Below are 25,056 nucleotides of genomic sequence, written 5' to 3' on the forward strand. Positions count from 1 at the left end.
ATGAATTTTATAAAGTTATGAAATTTTGTAATGAGAAATGAGTTGAAGATAAATGAGTCCTGAATATGAAATTTTCCTATGATAATGTACGTTCGTCATTGAACGGTCTTTGATCGTTCGGTGTTTCTAGTAAACTGATTTGACATTGAATTCTTTCATTTGGAAAGAATTCTAGTTGAGGACGAGTGCCTTCTTGTAGTAATGCTGTGCTTGAGCGTTCGACCAAGCGTAGTTGCGTCTGAGCTTTCAGTTGCGTGTTCGGTCATTGACCGACATAAGGTTTCTGTATATGAATTATTCTAAATATGGTTCTTTAACGTCTTGACGTGTCTACATTCATTGGTTCCGGCCTAGAGCCCGTACTTGATTTATTCTTTGAGTATTGGTTTGAACTTACGAGAGTCAGTTCATTCATCTGATTCACGTTATAAATAACGTTCGTCATATGGTATATGATTGTACTCGATCTATTCCTAAATCTATTAGTAACCCTTTTGGTCTTATTCTAATCTGGAACGAGCGACTTCTCGGTCTCGTTCTTAGTGTTCAATCCTCGTTCTAAGTGAGGACTGAATGTTCGGTATTTGAAGTTATTAGAAATTGTGATATAGATGGAATTAAAATGATGGGTAATAAATGATGAAGAGTATATGAGACTGATGAAATGATGTGAAATATGAACGAGCGTTCCGGGGAGGAACGACTCATGAGTGAATATTTGAAAGTTGTAAAGTATGACTGTGGTAATGCTAAGCTGTCGATTCATCCTGATGTTCCGTGAGTACTCGTCCTCATGTAGAGGAGGGTAGGTCATGTGTGGGAACGGCAGGAGGTCCTAGTCCTTAGGGGTACTTTGGACAGATAGGATTAACCTCGGGTGGCAGCTGATAAGAGTATTCCAGTTACTACATCACCCGGGTGCACGAACGTCGTAGCTACACAGATGTCATACAGTCCGGACGGTCAGTCTAGTGATAGGCTTTGTAAGATGCGTATGTTGAATTTCTATTGTGTATTGGATTGTTTAAAATATATGTTGATGCATGAATTAAATTATATAAGCTTACCCTGTGTTTTCCTTGTGTTGTCTTGTTGTACGCCCGTCCTTGTCGTTACAATGATCATCCGCGTGGATGTGAGCAGAAGGAGACGCGCTCCTGGAAGAGGCGCTGGAAGAAGAGAATTTGGTAGAAATTGAAGTTAAGACCGAACAGTAGAACGTTCGTCAGTAGGGTAGTTTTGTATTGAGGCGGTCTTTCCCCTCTTTGTCATCTTATTATATATGACCGTTCGATATTCTGTTTTGTAAACCGTTCGGTCAGACTCGTGCTTATGTATTGTTTTTATATAACAACTCTCTCACTCTGTAAGGCCGTTCGGCCATGAGCGTACGTCATTCTAGTGTAAGACTGAACTGAATTATTATTAATTGTAATCATTCTACTATATAGTATATTGCTGTATTTTTGGGATGTTACAATATGTATTTTAGAAACTTTTCAAATATTGAAATTGTGCTTATTATTTTATAAGAAATTACATATCAATTCAATATATTTTTTTATAATACTTACATATTGTTTATAAAATTATATGATTTCATCATCAATCATTTCACTGTCTAAACCCTTTTAAAAAAAGCTTAAAATGAGTTGAATATGAAGTGAAAATGGTCATATAAGTTGGATATATATTTATATATATTATGTGAAAGAGATAAAAGTTCATGAGTATCCGAGTACATAGGAGGTTAGATAATTTATGATGATAGATGATAGATGATGATTGATGAGAAGGAAGTGCAAAGAAATTTGAATCACAATGAAAACAACACCTTCCAGAAGAATATAACAACTCATGATTTGGTGTAGTTTTCCCAGACATTACCATCATGCATTTTAACAAAATAATTCAAATCACCTTTCTTTTCTTTAAACAAACCCAAGTCAAATAGCTAAGTGGTTAGTTACATAATAATTACATATAAATCATAAAAAATTGCCACTATATAATACATACAGTTACAGTGTTATTTTCAGAAAAAAGTAAGTGCACAGAAAATACTTTAATTCTCAAAAACGACAATTTATGTTGACTTTCTTTTGAAAATTAGCTTGCTATATGATTTTATTTTTATAATAGATTAATTCTTTTTAGCTTCATATTCAAAATATTTCAAATGATGCTCAGAATTTTCTATTGTTGGTTACAAGTTGGAAAGAAGTGTGAGGAAGATGTGAATGGAAAGAAGAGGAGGTTGGGACCCGCCAAAGAGTTTTGAGTTTAAAGCATAAGGGATGGAGAAGAGAGAGAGAGAGTATCCGACATGGTAACAATACAACCAAAAACGTTAACACTTAAAACACAAACTTGTTTAGGGGCCACTCTTTGGGGCGCCATTCTCTTTTTCCTTTCAAAAAGCAAAGCTACTATCTTTCCTTTTCTATTCTCTCTCTCTCTCTCTCTCTCCTTCTCTCTCTTTCTCATTGTTACCCTGTTGGTGGATAGCAAAACTTCAGCAACCCCTTTGCATCTGATCTCAGAATCCAAACTCAAGTACCAATTTTTTGTCATTTCATGATCTGTAAGTTCATGTTTTGTTTTTGTCTCTTTTTGGTTAGCTTGCTTTTCCCTTATAGCTTACAACTAGAAAGAAAAAAAAAAGGATAAAAAATGTGATAACTGGTATAATAGGGTTTAGTTTCATTGTTAATGTGGCTGTGTCAGATTTTTATTTTTATTTCAATGAGTTTAGTGGGTAGAGTGGATCAGTGGTATCTCAATTTATTAGTTTCTGATTTGGGGTATGTCTTTTTTGTTAATATTTTATTCTGTGAGTGAATGCTCCTTTCCTTTTGGGTTGTTTGTGAAAATTCATTGGACTGCTTTAAGTGGAGCATAACCTGCTATACTGTTGTTGCTAAAGATTGCATTTTTTTTTTGTCACAGAGGTGGTAGATCGTGAAAATGACGAGGATGACCCGTGATTTTGGGGATACGATGAAGAAAGATGCAGTGCCTGCAGTGTCGGCCGATGTAATATTTGCTTCTCTTCGGTTTCCTAATTACAAAATAGGGGTTAATAATCAGATCATGGAGACAAAGGGTGATCCGAAAGTGCTATCTATGAAGGAGGTTGTTGCACGTGAGACTGCACAGCTGTTGGAACAGCAGAAACGAATGTCTGTTCGGGATCTTGCCAGTAAATTTGAGAAGGGTTTGGCAGCTGCTGCCAAGTTGTCTGAAGAGGTCATAGTTTTATATTTAGAATTCAACTTATTTTTGATGTAATGCTTAATTTTGGAGCGCATTTCAACTTGAGAATTCTATTATGAAATTTGTTTTTTGATTTTTACTTACTGAGATTATCAGTGTTCATAATTTGCAGTGCACTTCTTGTTGTTTTCATTACTAATCTTTTTGTATGGTGGTGGAATTCAGGCTAGACTCAGAGAAGCAGCTTCACTGGAAAAACATGTTCTTTTGAAGAAGCTTCGAGATGCATTGCAATCCTTAAAAGGGAGAGTGGCAGGAAGAAACAAGGAAGATGTAGCAGAGGCTATTGCTATGGTTAGGTCCTATTTCAGACGTACTTTGTTTGTGCTTATACCAAACTAACCATTTATTTATCCTTGTATTTAATACAAAAGTCATATGAAGCTGATAGTATATTCTAAAGTACGTTGATTATAGTATCACCATCAGACAACTTTTTCTCTCTAAAAGTTAAATTCCTTGAGGGTGTGGTAAGGGGAGGAGTGATGACAGGACAATTAGTCTGGATTTTTAAGCAAAAGAGAAGGGAAGAGTGAAGAGTACCATTTGGCATATGCAAGGATTCCATATAGTGTGTGCTCTTTTATTCATATTTAAGGATCCATCTAAATGATAACACTTTCTTTCTGGAGGCCGGGTTTGTGTGACCCCTGTTGGCTAAAATGGAAAACACAAAACTGTGATGTAATACTAACTGGTAGTTGGTGGTGATAACATATGAATGCTTAAATCATTTAGATATTATAAATGAAAGTACTGGATATAATTTTATGCTCTGCATACTACTGAAAATGATTAGATTTATACCTCTAGGACTAGGAGATCTGATCGGCAAGTATTGTACCCTGCAGTCATTACCTATAAAGTTGAGGATACATGTTCTACAGATAAGATCATATACTATCAAGAATGATTTTCTGTAACAAAACATTAGAGTCATTTATAGGCTGTGACCTTACTAGCAGTGGACAGTGGCTAATGAATAAATTTATTAATTATTTTAGCTTGAGAAGATAAGATAATAGCTTTTTTTGGAGGTATAAACATGAGTCTGTCTTTGAGATGGTTGAGGATACTTCTCTTTGAAGTTCCTTTCTATACATCTTCCTTGTGTGCCGGCATGTGAGTACTTCCTTTTTGTCAAATTTTTGAAGAGCATTGTGTCCCTTCTAAATTAAATTTTGTTTGATAAGTGATTGCATATAATGTACCACTTGCTGTATGACTAATAAGTCAGTTATGGCCTTTTATTACCATTGATTGGTTGCATCATGTATTTATATTTGCTTATTTCAGTATACTGTGCAACAAATTATCCTATTAAGTTTAGAGTTGCTGATTCATTTTAGGGTCATTTGAACTCTACAGTGTAAAATAACTGTCACAGAATAGTGTAGTTGGTGATTAAGGATGAATAATAGTTCTTTTATAATATAAATCACAGTATTATTCTCTTGATGTTTTATATTTTTCTAAAGGAGTTGCTTCAACAAATATCCAGCAAGAGCACTTGCTTTTTCATATTGCTTTTGTTCTGTCAGGATAGGTCAGAATAAATACTTCAGGTGCAGGACCTGGGTTTGTGGTAGGGATGAATGGGAAGTGAAGGGAAAGCTATTGATGACAACATATGGGATAGTTTTTCTTAAAATTTGCATCATCTTAAGTTTTTGTTATTTATATAATATATTCACTGCTTCACCTCTCCTGTGCTGAAGTTACAATCTTCTTCTATGGGTCATTTATTCCTGCATCAGTTTTTTTGTGATTATGATAAACTGTAGGTTATTTGATGCATTCTGCAGGTTGAAGCTCTAGCAGTTCAGTTGACTCAAAGGGAAGGAGAACTAATCCAAGAGAAGGTTGAGGTGAAGAAGCTAACAAATTTTCTTAAACAGGTGATGCTTTTTGTTTTTAATTTATTTTTGGTGATATAGGGTGAAATTTGATGAGAAATAAAAATTTAAGGTTTGTTGTACAGACAGAGCATGTTATATTTACTGAAAATTCCATGGCCAAAGAAAGCAAAACGAGAACAATAACATTACAATGTACATAAATGTATAACAGTACTCTGATCCTTCGTTGTCTGTTATAAAGTCCCTAAACGAACTATGATGTCTATTTATATATTTGGTATAAAGATTCCCTATGAGTGTGCTTTGCTTCAACTGCTGATGTCAAAGGACAACATAAACAGTGCAGTGCTATAAATTGAGGAGCATCATATTTCTGTTTCTAAGGGAGACTATACTATTGCAAGAATGATCTGAGAGTATTTGTTATCTCAATATCAACACATAGCATGTTTATAGTTATTACATATAATAATGTATATGCAATGAAAAAAATGTTGTGTACTGCAAGCCTGCTACTGTGTCTGTCTATTAGCGTATGGGCTGTCTACTTTTTCCAGGGAATGAAACCTCTCAGCTCGGTTTATTCAACATTTTATCAGCATGATGTATCGTTTATTATGAATGAATGTTAGAGTGAGTGACAAAATAAATTTCTTTCCCACTGTTGAGGCTTTAAATTCATTTGTAGGCTTCTGAAGATGCTAAGAAACTTGTGAATGAGGAAAGAGCTTTTGCTCGTTTTGAAATAGAAAATGCCAGAGCAGCAGTTCAGAGAGTTGAGGAGGCACTTCAGGAGCATGAGAGAATGTCTGAAGCTTCAGGGAAGCAGGTTTGGATCATTCCTTCTTCCATAATCTTAAGTGTATTTTTCTCTCAATTCAAATACATTTGCTTTAAATATAATGAATTTATGATATATGAAAATATTAGTCCATTATTGAGGCAGGTCTTCAGTTAATATTACCAAATTCCAACTAGTTACTTGAGCTTTAATTCTCAGTTGCCCTCTATCAGTTACTTGGAACGGAGTTCTTTTAGAGAATTTTATGTTTCTTTTGAATTAGATGATGTTTCTCACGCCAAATTTTGGGTTATTATAGGCATTTCCATGCCTATATCATTATCTTCTTTACAAAACTACAGAACTGTATTCTACATTTTAAATCTAATCCTCCTTGGAATTTTCTCTTTGGAAGAGAGCTGAATGCTGCCAGAGTAATGTGTTTCAATCCTTCTTGCTTTTTCTTGATTTACTCGCATTCTTCCTATCAACAAAGTGATTCTTATGCAGAGCGTGTTTCAAGTCCAGTGAGTATTTTCAGTTTCTTGATCTGTTTACTAACAGGGAAAAGTTTTCTTTAGGCAACTTCATATAAAATCTAAAACTCCCTGTATGATATAGCTTTTCATTTATACTGCATTGCTAATTAATATATTTCTAGATGGTATATGTATGTCGGATTCTCCCCTCTGGAATATGATATCTGGTATTCTGAATGAATCATCGGGTGTGGCCCTTCACTAATATCAATGAGTGTTGCCATTTCTTTTCAAAGTTTTAGGGATAAAACAAGGATACCAGATTGTTGGTTGGATTAGGCATTTTTGAATTTCTTTTTGTTGTGCGAGGTTGGAAAAAATGTGTTTTCTTAAGGGCCAATCTTGGATCATATATTTGTTTTTTGTCACAGTGCTTATTGCTTCCCTTTTTTGCCATGCCTTTGAATGTTTCAGAGGTGTTTACATAATTTCTGACGTATGGAGAGACTAGACAGTCTTACGCATTATTGATTCTTTCCCGTATTTTTTAAATGTTCCTCTAGTTGTTCTTTACTGACTTGCTCTTATATATTATTTTATTTTAAAACTAATTATCAATTAAGGAAAACTTTTCAATAATCATAGTATTCACTGCTTGCATGCAAAATGTAACTGTTGATATTGCCGTGCTGCATCAACCAAGTATTTTTCATTTTAACAAAATTTAGTTCTATGGGAACTTTAGGACCTGGATCAATTAATGAAAGAGGTTCAAGAGGCACGGAGAATCAAAATGCTGCATCAGCCAAGCAAGGTACACATTGTTCCTTTGTTATTATTTCATCTCCTTATAGATCAATATTTAATGTTCTTTTCTCTTCATTGTAGTACCCTGATCCCCATCTCTTTGTTGTTTGTATATAATTTTAGGTTATGGATATGGAACATGAGCTTCGAGCATTAAGGGCTCAACTTGCCGAGAAGTCTAGACTTTATCTTCGTCTACAGAAGGAGGTGTGCCTACGATCTTAAGTCATTCTGAAGTGCTTCTGAATTTTTTCTGTTGACTGATTCTGTGAAGTACATTTCTTTAATGCACAAGGCTTCAGAACTACTTGTTTATTCTTCTGTATGAGATGTGTTTCTCTGCGTGTATAGTATGTATATGTTGTGTGTATACTCACTAGAATCGTATCATCAATTTCTCAAACCTGATGAGCATCACTTGTTGGAATTAATGACTAAAATGAAATAAAAATGTATTCACAGCTTTCATATTCCTTCCTCGAGACTTTGGGATTTTTGAAGGTCTTATATGGTAATGGTTATTGTTTGGACATCATCATTAAAGTATACTTTTGTTTGAATTGAATGATATGTTTTTTGATATAGTTGAGGAGTGATCCGATTGTCTTGGTAAGTTTATCATTGATTTTCTTCCATTTCTCTTTTCAGTTATCAAGGACAAAGAAAGGAGAAGAAAATGTTCCCCATTTATATGAATTAGAAGGATCTGAAACGCTAGGTTCATATTTGCAGATTCAACCTTGCTCTGATAATACCCCTGAACTTTCAAAGTGTTCCATTCAGTGGTATCGTGTAGCAACTGAAGGAGCCAAAAAGGAACTTATTTCAGGTATCAATTCATAGGGTTTTGCATTTTAAATGATAATGTTTTGGAAGTCAACATTTTCTATTGGATTGCCTTTTTCTTTAAAGTTGATCGTGCAAATCAATTGATTCATTGCTTACTCTGTTATCTACTTCTGATATACCATGGTTGGGTATTGATGTTAACATAGCATTCATTGTTCGGTAGGACATTTCTTTAGTGTTTATAGAATTATAGCAAATCAGGTAGCCCCTAATTGAACAAAATACGCTCAATATATAATTGATATACTCTTTTTCATAATAATTCTACAAACTTGTGATAGGAACTGGATCAGAGATTAGGAAAATATTTTTTATTTTAATGTACTCAGGGCAGGGTATTGAAGAACAACTGTTCTATCCCCATCTCTAAGTTAAGTATGCTATACTTTCTCAACGTCCTTTATCTAAAGGCAACATGTATCTTTCATACTGTCTCACCTAACTAAGTAATGTACCCAACTAGCACGGTTACCTTTTAACTTATGATTATTATCACATTTTTTCCTTTACACTTTGTTCACTTGAATGGATTTGGGGGAGAGTGATTGAATGAATTTGAAGGTAAATTTTTTTGTTGTTTATTTGAGTGGATTTAGAGGTAAGTGAGAGTAGATTTGGAAGTAATTTGTTTTAATCTGTCACATCAATCAAATCCTACACTAATTTTCACAAACTTTACTTCCAAATCCACTCTCACTTACCTCCAAATCCACTCAAATAAATAACAAAAAAATTACCTTCAAATCCTCTCAAATCCATTCAATCACTCTCTTCCAAATCCATTCAAGTGAACAAAGCCTTAGAGTAAGAAAAATTAACTTTTTCTCCCCAAAAAACTCTCATGTACTTGCTACTTTCTGAAACTGTTTTCTGTCAAACATTTCAGCTTCAAAGCATCTGTCCACACGATTACTCTCTTATTTTGTGTTATATATCAGGTTGCTTAAGTATTCAACCTTCCTGGTACGAAGCCTTGTAAACTATAAACTGAACACAAATCTTCAAACTTCTAAGTAAAAGAGGAATAGTCAATTATATGATCAACAAAATGTGAAAGTAATCAGTGTACCACTTCAAGAGGGAGAGAGAAAACGTTTCTGATCTGAAACTGTAATATATTTTTCGGAGTTCAAATCATACAAACTATCTTCTCTATTAAGCTAACTGATTGCAGTTAGGTATACAACTTGTATGCCTGAAATACAACCAATACCAGAGTGTTTGGAAGCTATGTAACAATATCTTAATAATAACAGTGTTACAGAACAGTATTATAATGGTAAAAGAGAAGCAAACATATGAAGGCACTGGAAAATTGTATGTTATTTGCAATAGAAAGGAAACTACAAAAGGAGGAAACCTCCATTTGCTCGGAGCGTAGCTCCTCTAACAGAAAATCTGATCAGAACCCCTCTTCCGTCTGTTTCATGAGACTAAAATAATAAAATTATTCTCCCTCGTCTAACAACCTCCCCACTACTCATGCCAACTCCTTCAGTTAAGTAATTATTGCAACAGAAATGTTTTGTTGGAAGAAAAATTTAGAGAGAGTACAGTTACATATGAAGATACAAGCTGGTAAGAAGAGAAGATACTTCGAATTTGCAGTGGGTGATATAGTTTGGTTAAGCTGCAACCATACAGGCAGCATTCATTGGCCTTGAGGAAGAACCAAAAGCTGGGAATGAGGTGTTTTGGACCATTTGAGATAATGGGCTGTGGCTTATAAACTCAATTTACCTAGCTCTGCTTTGATCCACCCAGTGTTTCATGTATCAGTTCTGAAACCATTTAAAGGAGATGCATCTCAACCTTATATGCCATTCTTGCTGCTGACCAATGAATAGGGTCCATTACTTCAACCAATACGGTGGGCAGCAACTTGGGAGAATGTAGTAGTGATACAAAGCATTGCCGCAATTTCAATCTTGAGGACAAGGCTATTTTTAATGGAGGGAGAATTCTAAGGGAGTCAAGTACAAAAACAGCGGATAGAAGTGAGGGACTAATCAGAAACAGGCAACAACCAGAGTTAGTTGGAGGAAAAGGATATTTGGCACAGGACCAGAGGAGTGGTACACACAAGAGTGAGAGAAGATTTCCAATAAACAGTGGGGTGACTATGTGGGGAATGGATTATATAAGTGAGTGGAGAGGGGAAAAGTGTGGTGTATTGACCCTTCTCTTGTCTCTGGATTTCTCTCTCTGTCTCAGTTCGTATTTTTCTGAAATTCTGTGTTTTTTTTGCTGCTGTATGTGTCGTGGCTCACATTGAGTTGCCCTCTTCATTGTAAACAAATCCGTCAAGTGCTATTCGCTATCTCCTTTCATCCTCAGATTATTACCAATACCCCTGTTGATATCTTCCATTCTTTTAGATGTCAGCTTTCCATTGAAGGCACCATTTTTGTCATTAACCTTTTGTCTATCTAGCCGACCTGTTATTGCCATGTTTTGTCTATCAATAAGTTTCATTTTTCCAAGCAAAATTCTCACTGGTTGTTAAATTTTTTCCTAGTAGAGACGTTCACATTGATTGCATGTTGTTACTTGTGAAAGTAATGAAAATTAGGTACAGGGTTAATTTCCCTTGTGTAGAAAATACAGATAGGGTAATATATTTATAATGAAAAATAATATATTTTTTTGTCTATTATACATTGTGTTAGCCAGTCTTAACTGTTGGAAGCGCTTAATCTATAAAGTTTACATTCAAGATGCATGGTGGTGGAATATTAATCGTTATTAAATTTCATATCTAGCATCTGTCCTGTCTTGCCGATAATGTAATATATCTTTTCTGTTATCAGGAGCTACCAAGTCAGTTTATGCCCCTGAGCCTTTTGACGTTGGACGCTTATTGCTAGTTGATATTATTTCAAAAGGCCAGGAGATTACATTGTCAACCACTGGTCCAATTGATCCAGGTTTGCTTTGGTTCCCATACCAAGTCTACTCTTTTGATTTAGTATTGATTTACGAATTATTTCTATGTATTTTCTGATATTTGAACTAAATGTTTTGTATTATTAATTTACAAATGGACTTGGTTCTTTGCCCAATCAAACTATTCAATTATTTCGTATTCTTATTCAGCTGCTGGTTTGGGAACCTATGTTGAGGCACTTGTGCGAAAGCATGATACTGAATTCAATGTATGTCGTTATGTCCTTTTCAACTTGATATATTTCCTTTTTCTTAGCTAATTGTATCATATGTAAGCATCTGTGTATGCTAATCATTTTAGTTGTCAATGTTATATAAGCTTGTCATTCGTTCCTTGTGATGTCTATTATATAGCTCATTGACCATGTTATTGTGCAACATAGAGTGCTTCTAAGTTGTTGGATTGGATGAGGGAAATAGAGTTTATAAAGGGGGGCATTATCAAGTCATAATCCAAATAGTCAGGCCTGTTAACTAACAGTTATTCTTTTTTCTAACCTTAGTAAACGACAATCCATTCCATTCTGGTGCTTGTAACAGGTGATTGACCAACAATTGAAATTCCATTTTTCTTGTACATTTTGTTATGTACAGTGTCATAAATGTGAGGCAATCATCTGGGGATTTTTCTAATTGAAGATATTAAAATCAGATACTAGTTGAGTTCGTTTTGTCGAGGTGGGGTGGGGTGATTCTTGCAAAGGAGTCCTTTGCAGGAGTGAATTTCTTGATAGCATAAGGAAAAAGTAGGCAACTCTTAGGTTGGCAGGGTGCTATTGTTGAAAAATCTATAATTTTTGGATCAGTACTTTAAGTTTAACCTTCTATGGGTGTGATTGGACTGAGTAGGCATGTGCGTTCGGATAATAGCTTAAAATCTTAATTCAATATGCTCGTAAGTTCTAAGCCTGTTGTGCAGTTGTGATTGTCAAGTTGCGCAGAGTTTTCACCCAGTATATATGGTTGTTCTTGAACAAATTTCAACTAAAAGTAGTGTCGAATTGTCAATAACTATAGTTGTTTGTTTGCACTTTGTTAACTGTAATAATAATAATATTGACACATTGCAGGTGGTTGTAACTCAGACTGGCTCAGACCATCCAACTGAATCTATTCATGTGCTCCATGTTGGAAAGATGAGGATGAAACTTTGTAAAGGAAAGACAACAATTACCAAAGAATACTATTCTAGTTCAATGCAGGTATTCAAATCGTGGTCGCTCAATTGTATATAGTTCTTGGTGACAAGACACAACTAATAGTTTTTTTTTCTTTTTTTTTTTTTGCATTTTATCATTCTCTAGCTTGTTGGTCTTAGTAACAAGAACAATGTGATGAATACTGATGTTCTGGCAGTCTATACCTTGAGCGATTTAGCTATATTTCTGTATGAAATATGTTGGAGATTTTATATTGACTACAGATAAGACAAAATGATAATATGAGTAGATCTAAATCTCATTATACAAATCAGTTTTACGAGGTTGAGTTAGATTTGAAGTACAGTTTCCAATACGATTGTTGTTGTACTTTAATGTATTATGCTTGTTTTGTTTTCTTCAGCTTTGTGGAGTTCGAGGAGGGGGAAACGCTGCAGCACAGGCAGTGTTCTGGCAACCGAAGCAAGGTCTTTCTTTTGTTTTAGCTTTTGAGTCAGAGAGAGAACGGAATGCAGCCATCATGCTTGCAAGGAGATTTGCATTTGACTGCAATGTATGTCTTCCTAAACTATTTATACTCACTTGATTTATACTGGATGGATTTGACCCTTTTAAAGTTTAGGTTTCACTTTAGAAATGTTAGAGTGTGGAATGATATATTTGATTGGAAAATCTTTCAACATGTATTTTATACATGTGCATGTATTTTAATAACAATGTCAAATTTTGCAATCAACAGCTATCATTTACACTCTACCCTCTAAAGTGCACCCAGAAAAAAGTAGTGTTTATCGGTTTGGATTGAATCATGATTTAGAGGAATAAAATCAGAGACTATCTTTTAGAATTGAAGCATTTTATCATCCATTCTCAAACCTTGTTTAACCTCTTGGTTTTGGTTGGTATATTTGTAATGCAGATTATTCTTGCTGGACCTGATCACAAAGCTCCTTTAGAAACGTAATGTCTCACCTTGAATATTATTTTTCTCAACTGTAATTATTTGAGTTTTCCTTGTATTATAAGTGTGTAACCAGTGAAATGTGCCTTTGGATTGTGCTTAAGGATTCATACCTTGGGGTTTGAATTCCTTTATTCAATTTTCTTTCACCAACACCAGGGCATGTTTTTGTTTGCCTTTGTGAGTGACACTTGATAAAGTTTTTAGAGCCTACATTATAGAATTGGTGGAAGCTATGTCCATTGTTTGAGGTGCTAATTGATTGTATTTGATTGATCCAATTACTGTTAAAATACTTGCGTTGTTAGCAAGATTTTGTGAAACTTCTTCACTGTTCAATACTCTGCAACTACATTTACTTCAAAGTTGGAGTATCCTAATATGAATATGAAGACAATGACATGAGTATAGTTTGGCCTTTTAAACTGTAGCTTTTCAATGGAATTAATCTTTGGAGGACATAAGCTGTCATATATATCAATGCTTTATTCTATATTTTAGCATGTAGTTTAGGAGCTTTTGTTCTCTTAACATGAAAAAAGTATATATATTTTTGTAAATATTTATAAGTATTATAAATGTTTGTAAAAAATAGGTATGTTCTGTAGATGCATTTCATACCATCAACGGAAAGACTAAAATACCCTTGTAATTACGTCATACTACTGTAGCGGCGGTTGTTGTTATCACTAATGAAGTTCTACTTGCATGATGATCCATCCTTCACTTAAAACTTACTTTGTAACATATGCTCTCAACAAAGCTAACAATGAAAAATGAGAAAACCAGCAATTGAACAAATTGCAAATGGGAAATTCTTAAATTAATATTCTTTAACTTCACTCCACTTCTTATTTTTTATGTATTACTATGCTTACAAATATAAATAAATAAAAACAAATGTTTTACACTAAATAAAAAATAAAGAATAAAAATTTATTATAAATTTAAGTTAAATACTTTTGCATTGGTGCACTCCCTCTTAATAAAAGAATTAATTATATTTTAGTAATCAAAGAGTTATAGTTTATTATTAACACACTTTGTAAATTATTATATTATATTTCTTATTTTAATTTATAGTAGTTTAAATTTATTTTGTGTTTTCTTTATCAAGCTTTGCATAAGGTGTCTATTTATAATAACTAACTTTCCGTGAAGCATGTTATATATTATGTATCAAGTAAAAGAATGTGACATGTGGAACATGTGTTATGCACTTAACCCAAGATGTGAAGCACATTAGATGCCCCCGCATAGTAACATATACTTACATTATACAACCCACAAAGAGCATAAACACATGTATCATAAGACAATGAGATTTCACGGAATCAATTTTCAACAAAAAAATAACTTTGGTTCAAGACAAATCTATTGAGCAAGAATCACTTCAAGTTCTAATGCGTCCATCATAGGCTTAACCAGCAATCAATTCAATTAAATCCAAACAATAAAAGAACTTGCACCTTCGAAAAACTTTTGTAATCCTACGTGATGACCGGCTGATCCTCAAGTAATCCCCTATCTTACGTAATATAAAGGTGTTTTTGTTTTTTCATGATGATTCTTGGACAACTATATTTTCCTATTGTTATCTCAATAATTTCTGATAACATAGTCTTGCACCCTAAGCTCTTTGTAATCAATCTTCTTCGCTTGAGACCAAAATTATTGGTCCTTGTTTGGAGCCACAAACAAAATTTTTAGATGCTTTACATGTTATTATTTATAATATGTTTAATTATGTTTTAACATTATTAAATATATTGTACAATCGTTTGGTCAAGACTCACTAAAATATGTAACATCTCATTGTAATTGGTTGGTCAAGAAATTGGTTAACCGATCACCCAAATGCTTCAATATCACTAATAATCAAATTTAGAGATAAAGTATGTTTATCAGTTATTAGATCATGATTAAGCTTATGCTAATTATAAGTTCATCTCAAAATCTATAAATACGAGTCTCAAGTAAAGAGGTAGATGACTATATTTATTACGAATTTAAAACTTTATTGTTATAATTGAATGATCATATTAGTGACTTAATAGATATCCACCTACACAACTTGGACAAAGAGTAAGAAGAGTGAAGAACAACTTGGACTTTCAAGATTGTTGATATGGGGAGTTTTGTCTCTTTATATCTTTGTTTTTTATGATGAATGGTTAAAAGATTAATAATGGTTTATTGCACAACAAAATGACATAATAATTGTTTATATCTTTATCATGTGTATGCTAGATGATTGAATCCAATAATGTTGAATGATTCAAGTTTAAACCAGATGAAAAATCTTATTTTTGGTATAGATAATCAATTAAATAAAGTATGTAATTTGTTAGATTTAGCCAGATCACTTAGAAAGCTAACAAGGGCAAATTGCTCTGTTATAATCGATTATGTAGGGTACATAACTGATTAAAACAGAGAAAAAACCATAATCTGTTATATAAGTGAGATAATATATTAAGGATGGCAAATGGATGACTAATATGGTTAAGTGTTGAAATAATCGATTACATAAGTTTGATAATCGATTAAAACAAAAGAATACTCTAATCCATTACATAGATAGCATAATTTGTTAAGACTGTTCAATGAAACAATAATAGGCTTAAGTGTTTAAACAATCGATTACACACATAAGATAATATGTTAAAACAGAAAAGAAAGTATAACATATTACATAAATAACATAACCGATTATACTACAACATGATTTGAAAATCCTATATATATGTGACTTGAGATCTGTTTCCATAACATTGACATTTTCAAATACTGACAAATCTTTTGAGTTTGTGTACAGGTGCTCTCAAAGACACGTTCTTGGAGGAATCAAAGCATTCTTGGTGATCAAACTACAAGGATTCATTCAAGGTAATTAGACTAATTGTTTCTTATTAATTCTACACTTTGAAGAGTGTTCAAGATCAGGTTCTTCAAACAATCTATATTGTGTACCTGTGCGGGGATAGTCAGGTTTAAGAGAATGGGTCGCTCTTTGTATTTGTAAGAGATTGAGAGTGTTCATCTTTTGTGTTGCTATTTTGATTTTGAGTGGTGAGAGGAGTGCATTGAGAGGGTTGTCTCTGTATTCTTGTATACTCAATCATTATAGTTAATTCCCTTGAATTAAAGATGTTGAAGGAGGACTAGATGTAGGCTTGTACTAGCCAAAATAGTATAGATTGTTTGTGTGTTGATCTTTTTCTATTCTACTTGTTGATTCATTATTCTTTTTTATTGATTTCAAAAAGCCAATAACGCCTAAAGATTTCAAAAATATTTTCAAAAAGGGTTAATCCAATTCAACACCCCTCCTTCTTGGCTTGAGATATAAGGCCTTTCTTTTCTTACAATTGGCACCAGGGTTGAGAATTTGAAAGTTACTCGAATTTTAATCGATTGTATTCAAAGCTTAATTGATTAAATTGATCCTGATGACTCACGTTAAAACCAAATTTCACATAATAAAATCGTCCATGTCATCATGTTATTGTGTATCATGTCAACACCATTGATATTTTTATGTCCATTTAATGTAAATGACTTATTTATTACGTATTTTTAAAATTAAAGATCCAATTGAGATGACTTAAAACGAGAGGAACAGATTAAAATTATACTGAAGACTATCTAGGGTTCAACCTTTATATAACATAACTTGTTCCTTATACAACATCCTAATACAATCAGGTGTAACTTGTTCTTATTAGTAGAAAATTAATAGTTGTTGTACGAAGTAATGAGATTTAACACACTGCATTCAAAGTTTGGGGACCTATGGTAAGTATTTTTAATTAAGTGTTTATTTGATTTTATTTATTAAGTATTTAGAAATATTATATTTTTTAACTGATTTTTTATTGTATAATTTTATTTTGTTTAAGTGATTTTTAACATTTTCATTAAAAATACGTTGAATAATGAGATTGTCATAAAATTATTTTTATAACTTATATATATATATATATATATATATATATATAATATAAATATTTTTTTAATATTGGTGTATTTTATGTATTTGGCACCTTAAAAATTGTATATATTTATTTTGACACCTTTAAAATATTTTGTGAAGATTCATCATTAATTATCATGTCTTTACATACCAGAAAGAAATAAACATAATTATCATTGATACAGGTGATACAGGTGACGAGAATAATTTATTGTTATTTGACACATTCTTAATGTAAATAATAAGAGTCAATTGTTATTTTATAGAGTATAATATTATTTTATATTAATTATAAAATTTCATATTTATTAACATAATAAAAACAAGATTACTGTTCCATAAAACATTGAATAATAGAAATTCAGATAAAACACATAAAATCTTAAATACTTAATACACTACAATTTGTTTTTTAGAAAATTTATTAAAACTACTTTGTAATAGATTTTAAACTTAATTAATCTTAAAATATATAATAATTTTTTTTTTCTAGAACAAAATTAATTATTGTTTTACATTAGTTTTTTTATATCATCACAAAATATTGTATTCATTAACCCTTAATACCCTTACGAGATAAATAAGATAGATAATGTAACAAGATCACTCTGATTAAAAATTAAATGAGAAAAGCTCATAAAAAATATCAAAATTTTAAATACTCAGTACACTAAAAAGAATTAATAATACTCAATTAAAAATATCTAAATTTATAATAAATTCTAAATTTTAATGTTAAAAAAATATCTTAAATATTTTTTTAAAAACAAATATCATGACCGATTTATAATAATTTTTAATCAATTCAAACCTTAGTTCATTTTGTTGTGTTTAAAGTGGTCTTTTCCACTCAACCCAACCTTTTCTTCTCTGGCTTTATTCCATCTTCATTCACAAATAAAGCCGGAGTCAAATCGAAAGAACTAACATATACTAAAATCAAAATATGTGAAAAATTAGTCCTTTTATACAACACTAACACACATTTTAAGGTTTGTAAATGCATCTTTTGTTTAATTTAACAAATCTAAATTACTCTTTACATTTCCCTTGTTTATCCTTAAAATATTTGAACAAAGAATATTCAGTAAAACCAAATTTATAGCTTAAGTAGTTAACATTACTTGATATTTAGTACGTTCTGAATAGAATAACAGAATAAAAGGTATTTGGTGAGTCAATAGTGTATCAGGCAAGAATAGATACAGGGAATTATGACATTCAAAACTCAGCAAGTTTTTGCTTTTCCAAGCAACCAAACAATCTTACAAAGAACTGAAGCACACAGTCATAGAAATTGAAACTTTAGTCATATACCCACTCTATTCAAGAACCTAATTCATGCTATGAATCATAATCTAAATCATTTCTTAAAACAAATGTAATAAAACAAAATCTTCGTAAGGATGAATAAATCTTAAAAATATTTTCTTGATACAGAGAAAATGTACAAAACTAACCACTTGTAGCTTTCTAATATCTAGTTTCTAATAATCTACTTACAGTTTCAAGCATTCAGAAGCACAAATTTCCCTTTACACTTTTTTTTTGTACAGCAAAATCTCTTTAACTTCTAGCTAACTCTCCACTCTTTCTGATATATATCAGATACAAATGCAACAGCAATTTGAGTCTGTATGATATATATAAATATATGTATGTATGTACCTGTGTACGAGACACATGAGGACCAAAATCTATCTCTTATTGTGTAAAGGGTTGGATCCTGTGGGCACTGTTCTCTTCTGAAACTGAAACTCTGTACCTCTGGTGATTGGAGAGTTGGGCCATGGATGAAGAAGGGTTGAAGAGGAAGAGGAAGAGGAAGAAGAAAACTTGGTCCTAATGGCATGAGATGTTGTTGTGAGGAAGAGAAAAATGGTGAAGAGAAGGAGCAAGTGGCAGTGCTTCATCTTCACAATTTACCAATTCTTTAGAGGAACAAAATCATGGGAATAATGCAAATTTGATGTGTGCCAAGATGGTTGTTTTTATAGACAAAGACATGTCAGACATTGTTTATGTCAGTCATATTTATCAACAATTTATCACTTCACTACACTCTCATGGAAACTCTTAATTACCTGTATGTCTTTGAGGATGCATTATTCAACCAGAGTGAGACATAATGTATTTTTTATTAGGTAAACATAAAAGAGTTCGATATTTTTTTTGTCTTTAAATTATTATGAAAATTATATTTTATTTCTAAATTTAACTATAACATATTTTATCCATACATTTTATAAAACCTATAAAATATCTTTCTAACAAACAATTATAAGGAGGTTATGTTGCACTTTAGTAAAACTTCGTTTGTTAAATGAAAAATATATTTATTAAAAATGATATTTTACGTGACTTTAAAGAAATAAAAATCTAAATACTTTATAATTTAATTTAAAAATAAAATATATATTTTTATAATAATTTAAAGACATATTTAACTCAAAATAAAATTATAATTATATATAAGATTTCATACTGAGCTGATATAAAATATAATATTGTCTAAAAGTAATGTAAAATATTTACAAGTCAGACACTTTCTTACATATGGAAGACTATGTCTCTTAAACAGTAAAAGTTATAAGAGTGAAAGAATTTAGTGTTTTTGCATAATGAAGAAATTTTGCACAAATGTTTGGTGTGTAATTAATTTCTATTTATGGACCTCACCAATAAAACATAGCTCAGATTGTGTAATGAATTTTGTAATAAAACATAATACTTTACCACCTACAGTATTAACACAAACTAGAAATAACGCACACTAAAAGCTCTAAGAAAGATTTATTGTATTTAACTGATAATATTCCTTAGCTATAAAAATAGAAAATATATTCTATCTTTTTGTTGATGAAAAACTCATGTTGGTGTATGCTTGGTCAAATGTGAAAGCATTTTGCAATGTATTTTGACTTCTTGGGAGGACCAAAACATAGGTGTAATTAGTTTGCTTGCATGTTGTCATACATATTTTGAAGTCACTTAAAAGGCAAGTCAGAGTGCAACCCACTATTCACAAAATCTAGGTAACAAAAACTTAAAATGAAAAAAATAAAACTTCACTTGAGTTCTTTGTAATTATTTTGCATATTTCTCTTGATTAATTTCCATAATAATAATCTTTTTTTCTAGTAATATGAAAAGGTTATATGTTAATTTTTTTATGATTTGTAAAAATATTAAATTTAATTGAGTCGATCAACAACTTAGAAATATTTATAATTTAAAAAAAAATAAAAAATAATGTTATTTTTGTTAAATTTAAAAAAAAAATAAATGACTTAAATAAGTTTAAAATGTATTAAAATTTCTACTTGTTAAGATAAGATTGTCAAAGAACCCTTTATTTTTTAAGTTTAACAAAATCATCTAACGAAATAATGTTTATCAAAAAGATCATGTAGGATAACTCACTAAATGCATTATATGTCTAAACAATATCCTACACGCAATACACTATCCTAAACGATATAAAGAACATACTATCCTAAACGATATAGTAAACAAACTATGCTAAACGCTATATTAAACAATTCTAATTGTTTAAATCAGATGTACGAATAGTCCTTTTTACTGTTGTGTAGTCTCTCTTTATTTGTGCAGATCCTATCAAGGACAAAGTGTTTTATTCAAAGTTTTGTGTCGATTCACAAAGACGTTAAGAGATACAAAGAAATTCTAGGAATGTTTTTTCATGCTTTCTATCTAACCAATCTAAACAACGACAAAATTTCCTCTACAAAGACATAATAACATCTAACAATGTACAAAAGGCTACAACAACTTTACCAAAGTCAATGCTTTAGTGTAACAAATCTTTTTCGAAGTTCTCTATAAATAGAAGATTGCATGAAGAACAAAAGAACAATAACATCAACAAGAACGAATTTATTGTACATATTCTTACACTGCCAAATTCTCTACCTTTGATAGTGCATCATCTAGCATTGAGAATATGATAAGTGCTTGGTATTAGTAGATTTCAATGTTAATTTAGCACTTATCTTGGTTTGATTGTATGTAAAATCCATGTTAGCTACCTCAATTTCCCTTATTTTGTAGGAACTGACGAATTCAAGGAGTTAAACCTGTATTTTGAATGAAAGAAGAAATATTTAAACACATTATTTAAAGAAATCTGTAACAACACGACAACACTAATTTGAGGGCTTGAGTCATGAAGAAAACATAACAAAGAAGGTTTCCTCAAGCCTTGGCCTAAAGCTCAAGCCATAAATTTCCCTTTTTCATGAAGTAACGTCAGACAACTCTAGTCCAAAATTTCACTACTTAAGCCACAAAGGAAACCCACTAAGGGAGGAAACCTCATGACTAGAGCCATGGACTATCGCTTGCGCTGTGTTGTCAGGGTCTATAAATATCAGCGTGTTAGGACTTTGGAAACCCTTTTAGGACTTTAGTTTTAGATACTTTTAGGGTGCTTTTAGAGAGACTCTAAAGGGTCATCTCACTCACATCCTTTGTAATTAATAAAACATATTTAGAGGATTGAAGAGATGTATTCTCTTCTTTGTTCGTACTTTTTGCTATCATCTATCAAGAGCTAAATTTCTATTGTGTTGGGGCATGATGTAGATCATCTGAAGCTTTATGCTTTAAGGTAGATTTGTTGCAAGACAATGAAAATATGTGAAGTTAAGCTCCAATAACCATAGAAAGTCACTCCTTTATTAGTTTAAATAAATTTCCAAATTGAATTTACAGGATTTTCACAAAGACGAACATGTTTTATACACATCAACTCCTATGACAAGTGTTAAAATAAAATGGCTCAATTTCACACACCAAGTGCGCGAGGGGGGTGGGGGGGGGGGGGGGGGGGGTTAATTGGTGAAGTGTAAAAAAAAAAGGTTTTTAAAATCTTTTCCACAGAAAATGATGCATTTATACTTTTCTTGAATTGCAAGGAAAAATATTTTCAATGCAGCGGAAACTTAATCAAACACTGCATTTTTATACTGGTTCGGCCAACCTGCCTACATCTAGTGTCCTTCCAACCACGGCAAGCAAATGCATTATAATGATCACTGATTTTATAACAAGGTTTCTATAGAAGACTTCACGTCAAAAATGTAAAATACCTCTCTAACCCTCTAATCAAAATATAGGCAATACACAACAAGACCAACAACAAGAATCCCCTCTCCTACCGTCTAACCCCTTTGAGGCACCCTCAAAGTCAAGAACACACACGTTCTTCTTCCTGTAGTCACAATAGGAAACTCAAACCAATCTTCAAGAGATTGCAGAATCTAATCACGCAGTAACACTCAAATGTGCATATTTGATCAGTCTTTAAAACACATTAGTCTTGCTTTTCAAGAAATCACAAGTTGTTGATCACCACAGTTAATCTTGTTTCTTGGAGCTTTTTTCTCTTTCTGTAAGATCACAACTTTCTGTAAATGATATGAAATTGTTAGAATCACCAAAAGTTCTTACAGAATTCAAATTTGCATCAATTTATAGTATAACACATATCAGACGCATTTTAATCAATTGAGCTACTAACGTAATAGAATATAACAATAAGTTATAATAGAATTAGCAACAGTCAAACAAATAATTGAATGTACAATTAATGCAATCGACTATCATATAATGCTTGGTCAACATTTTTAAACATATGACCGCTATGTTAGTTGTTACCAGCATTTAACAGATTTTCAATCATCAACTAACTTATTCGAATACAGAGTGCATGCATTCGATTAAGTGAAATCTTTTTGCACAGTTTTGAAAATTTTTCTCTTTGAAAAAACTCACAGCACACTTCAAAAGAGTTTCTGCAAACACACGAGTTTTAATCGATTCATCCCATAATGTAATCGACTTAAAACTGTTGTTTTGCCACATATTTAAAGTTCAACCATAGTGCTTGTGATTTTTCTTTTCCCAAAAACATACGTTATGCATAGACATATAAAATCACATATTTTACATAGTGATATGCAATGAACAACACAAACATAACTCAAACATGTTCTCATATATGCTTTAACAGATTTAACACATTAAGTAAAAGCATATAACATATGTAAACATAGAACATGTAACACATAATACACATGTGTTATTAATTATGTGTTGTCATCATCAAAAACTCAGATATCACTGAGGTTGTGGGTTATTCTAAACATGTGCTCCCCTATCAACAATCTCAACAACCTCCCCCTTTTTTGATGATGCACAACCATGATTAATAATCAACCATGTTGCACAAATCAATACAGATTATCAATCAATTACAGAAACATCATAATTCTACCCCTTTGGGCATTAGCAAAAAAGGTAAGCACACTGTAATTGATACACAAATAATCAAGCACAATAGAGATGCATCAGATATAAACATTTTATGATGCTCCCCGTGACATTATTATTTACATGATTTAAGATATTCTCCCCCTTAAATGAAGACATGTAAAATAGTTCAATAATATGCAATGCTCCCTTTGTTATTATGCATGTTTCAATCTCAAAACACAAATGCATAATGCAGTAATCAAAGTATATATCAGAGCATGTAAAAGCATATTCCAAGTAATGTATCAAAGCATATATGTAACAGTTATATCAGATCAAAAGTTGATACATTTTCAATCAGTAGAAAACAATTTAATCTCTTATCATCTCAAAATATGTATATCAAACATTCAAAATATGTATAAGAAGAATAAACATTCAGCAGTATATAAAACAGGATTTAAAGATATCAGATATTTCAATTTTGGAATCTTTAAACCCCTGCTGATACTCAATCGATTTGAATCCAGTCATAATCAATTTCTTGTTGTAACATATTGTTGATTTTCAAGTTTCATCTAGCCAGCAAGTAATGTTCCTGCAAAACCTTTCATAGTCTTTCTAGATCAAGCATTTTAGAATCAATATAATACAGGAATTATCAAAGATAATGTGTGAGTATGCAAAGATACGAATGTAACAGTAAAATTACAGTTGTCAAAATGGGCCACCCGACCCGACCCGATCCGACGCAGCCCACCATGGGTTGGTCACTTAGTGAGCCAACTCAACCCGACTCATTTATTAGCGAGTCAGAAAAATTCGAATCCAACCCGACCCACCACGGGTTGGTGGGTAAACGGGTTGGCTCACTGGCTCACTTAATTACAATTTTTTTTAAATAAAAAAATTACAATCTTTTTATAATTCAAATCTAAACAAATTTCACATGTTTAATTAATTTTTAAAATAAGTAACTTAAATAATTTTTTCAAGCAAAAACAAAATAATAAATATTTTTTTATAAAATTAAAATTAAATTTTAATAAAATAAAATTAGGTAGGTGGGTTGATGGGCCAACCCGACCCACCACGGGTTCAACCCGCATGAGCTGGGTTGAAATCTAACCCGTATAAAAGAATACAATTTTTTCAAACCCAATCTGGCTCAAACCCGTAGTGGGCCGGGTTGACCCGCGGGTTGTGACCCATTTTGACAACTCTAAGTAAAATGTAACATATTTGCATACAAGCACATTGTAATTGATTTAAGTGTTATTTAATACTACTATCATCCAAAATTCCTAGTTCATTTAGAATTGTATAAAATCTTTCTTTGTTCAATGGTTTTGTGAAAATATTTGCCCATTGCTATAAGGTATCTACATATTCGACCTTAATTTCTCCTATGAGGATGTGGTCTCATATGAAGTGATGCCTTATTTCAATATGCTTAGTTTTAGAGTGAAGAACAGTATTTTTAGTCAAATTGATTGCACTTGTGTTATCACATTTTAAAGGAATATGATTTAATGATATGCCATAGTCCTCTAGTTGGCTCTTGATCCAAAGAGACTGAGCACAACAGCTTCCAGCTTCTATGTTCTCTGCTTTTATGGTAGATAATGCCACACAAGCTTGTTTCTTTGAGTGCCAAGAAACTAGTGAACATTCTAGTAGATGACA

At 32.0% G+C, this 25,056-nt stretch overlaps 1 protein-coding gene across 2 annotated transcripts; it reads left to right on the forward strand.

The window, feature by feature from the left end:
• Positions 1 to 2,382: 2,382 nt before the first annotated feature.
• LOC148192524 (stomatal closure-related actin-binding protein 1-like) lies at positions 2,383 to 13,543 on the forward strand. 2 transcript variants are annotated; one of them, XM_088098955.1, is made up of 13 exons: positions 2,383 to 2,584; positions 2,950 to 3,249; positions 3,442 to 3,570; positions 5,082 to 5,174; positions 5,824 to 5,964; positions 7,141 to 7,209; positions 7,326 to 7,409; positions 7,851 to 8,031; positions 10,862 to 10,978; positions 11,148 to 11,206; positions 12,068 to 12,199; positions 12,561 to 12,710; positions 13,077 to 13,543. In XM_088098955.1, the coding sequence occupies exons 2-13, from the start codon at positions 2,968 to 2,970 to the stop codon at positions 13,119 to 13,121; spliced, it is 1,482 nt and encodes a 493-aa protein (XP_087955081.1). In that variant the 5' UTR covers positions 2,383 to 2,584; positions 2,950 to 2,967; the 3' UTR covers positions 13,122 to 13,543. The 2 variants fall into 2 exon arrangements, with proteins under 2 accessions (XP_087955081.1, XP_087955082.1); XM_088098956.1 differs by lacking the exon at positions 2,383 to 2,584 and adding an exon at positions 2,683 to 2,804.
• The last annotated feature ends 11,513 nt before the right edge of the window (positions 13,544 to 25,056 follow it).

The sequence above is a fragment of the Vigna umbellata genome, chromosome 9 (genome assembly GCF_029865625.1).
Source record: "Vigna umbellata cultivar VRB3 chromosome 9, Vumbellata_1.0, whole genome shotgun sequence".
NCBI classification, from domain to species: domain Eukaryota; kingdom Viridiplantae; phylum Streptophyta; class Magnoliopsida; order Fabales; family Fabaceae; genus Vigna; species Vigna umbellata.

What these genes read in the sequence shown, in the direction of transcription:
- LOC148192524 (XM_088098955.1), top strand. Translation starts at nt 2,968, where the DNA reads ATGACGAGGATGACCCGTGATTTTGGGGATACGATGAAGAAAGATGCA. An exon ending in ATCTTCGTCTACAGAAGGAG is followed by an intron (nt 7,410 to 7,850) that starts GTGTGCCTACGA and finishes TTCTCTTTTCAG; the next exon opens with TTATCAAGGACAAAGAAAGG. An exon ending in CAAAAAGGAACTTATTTCAG is followed by an intron (nt 8,032 to 10,861) that starts GTATCAATTCAT and finishes TTCTGTTATCAG; the next exon opens with GAGCTACCAAGTCAGTTTAT.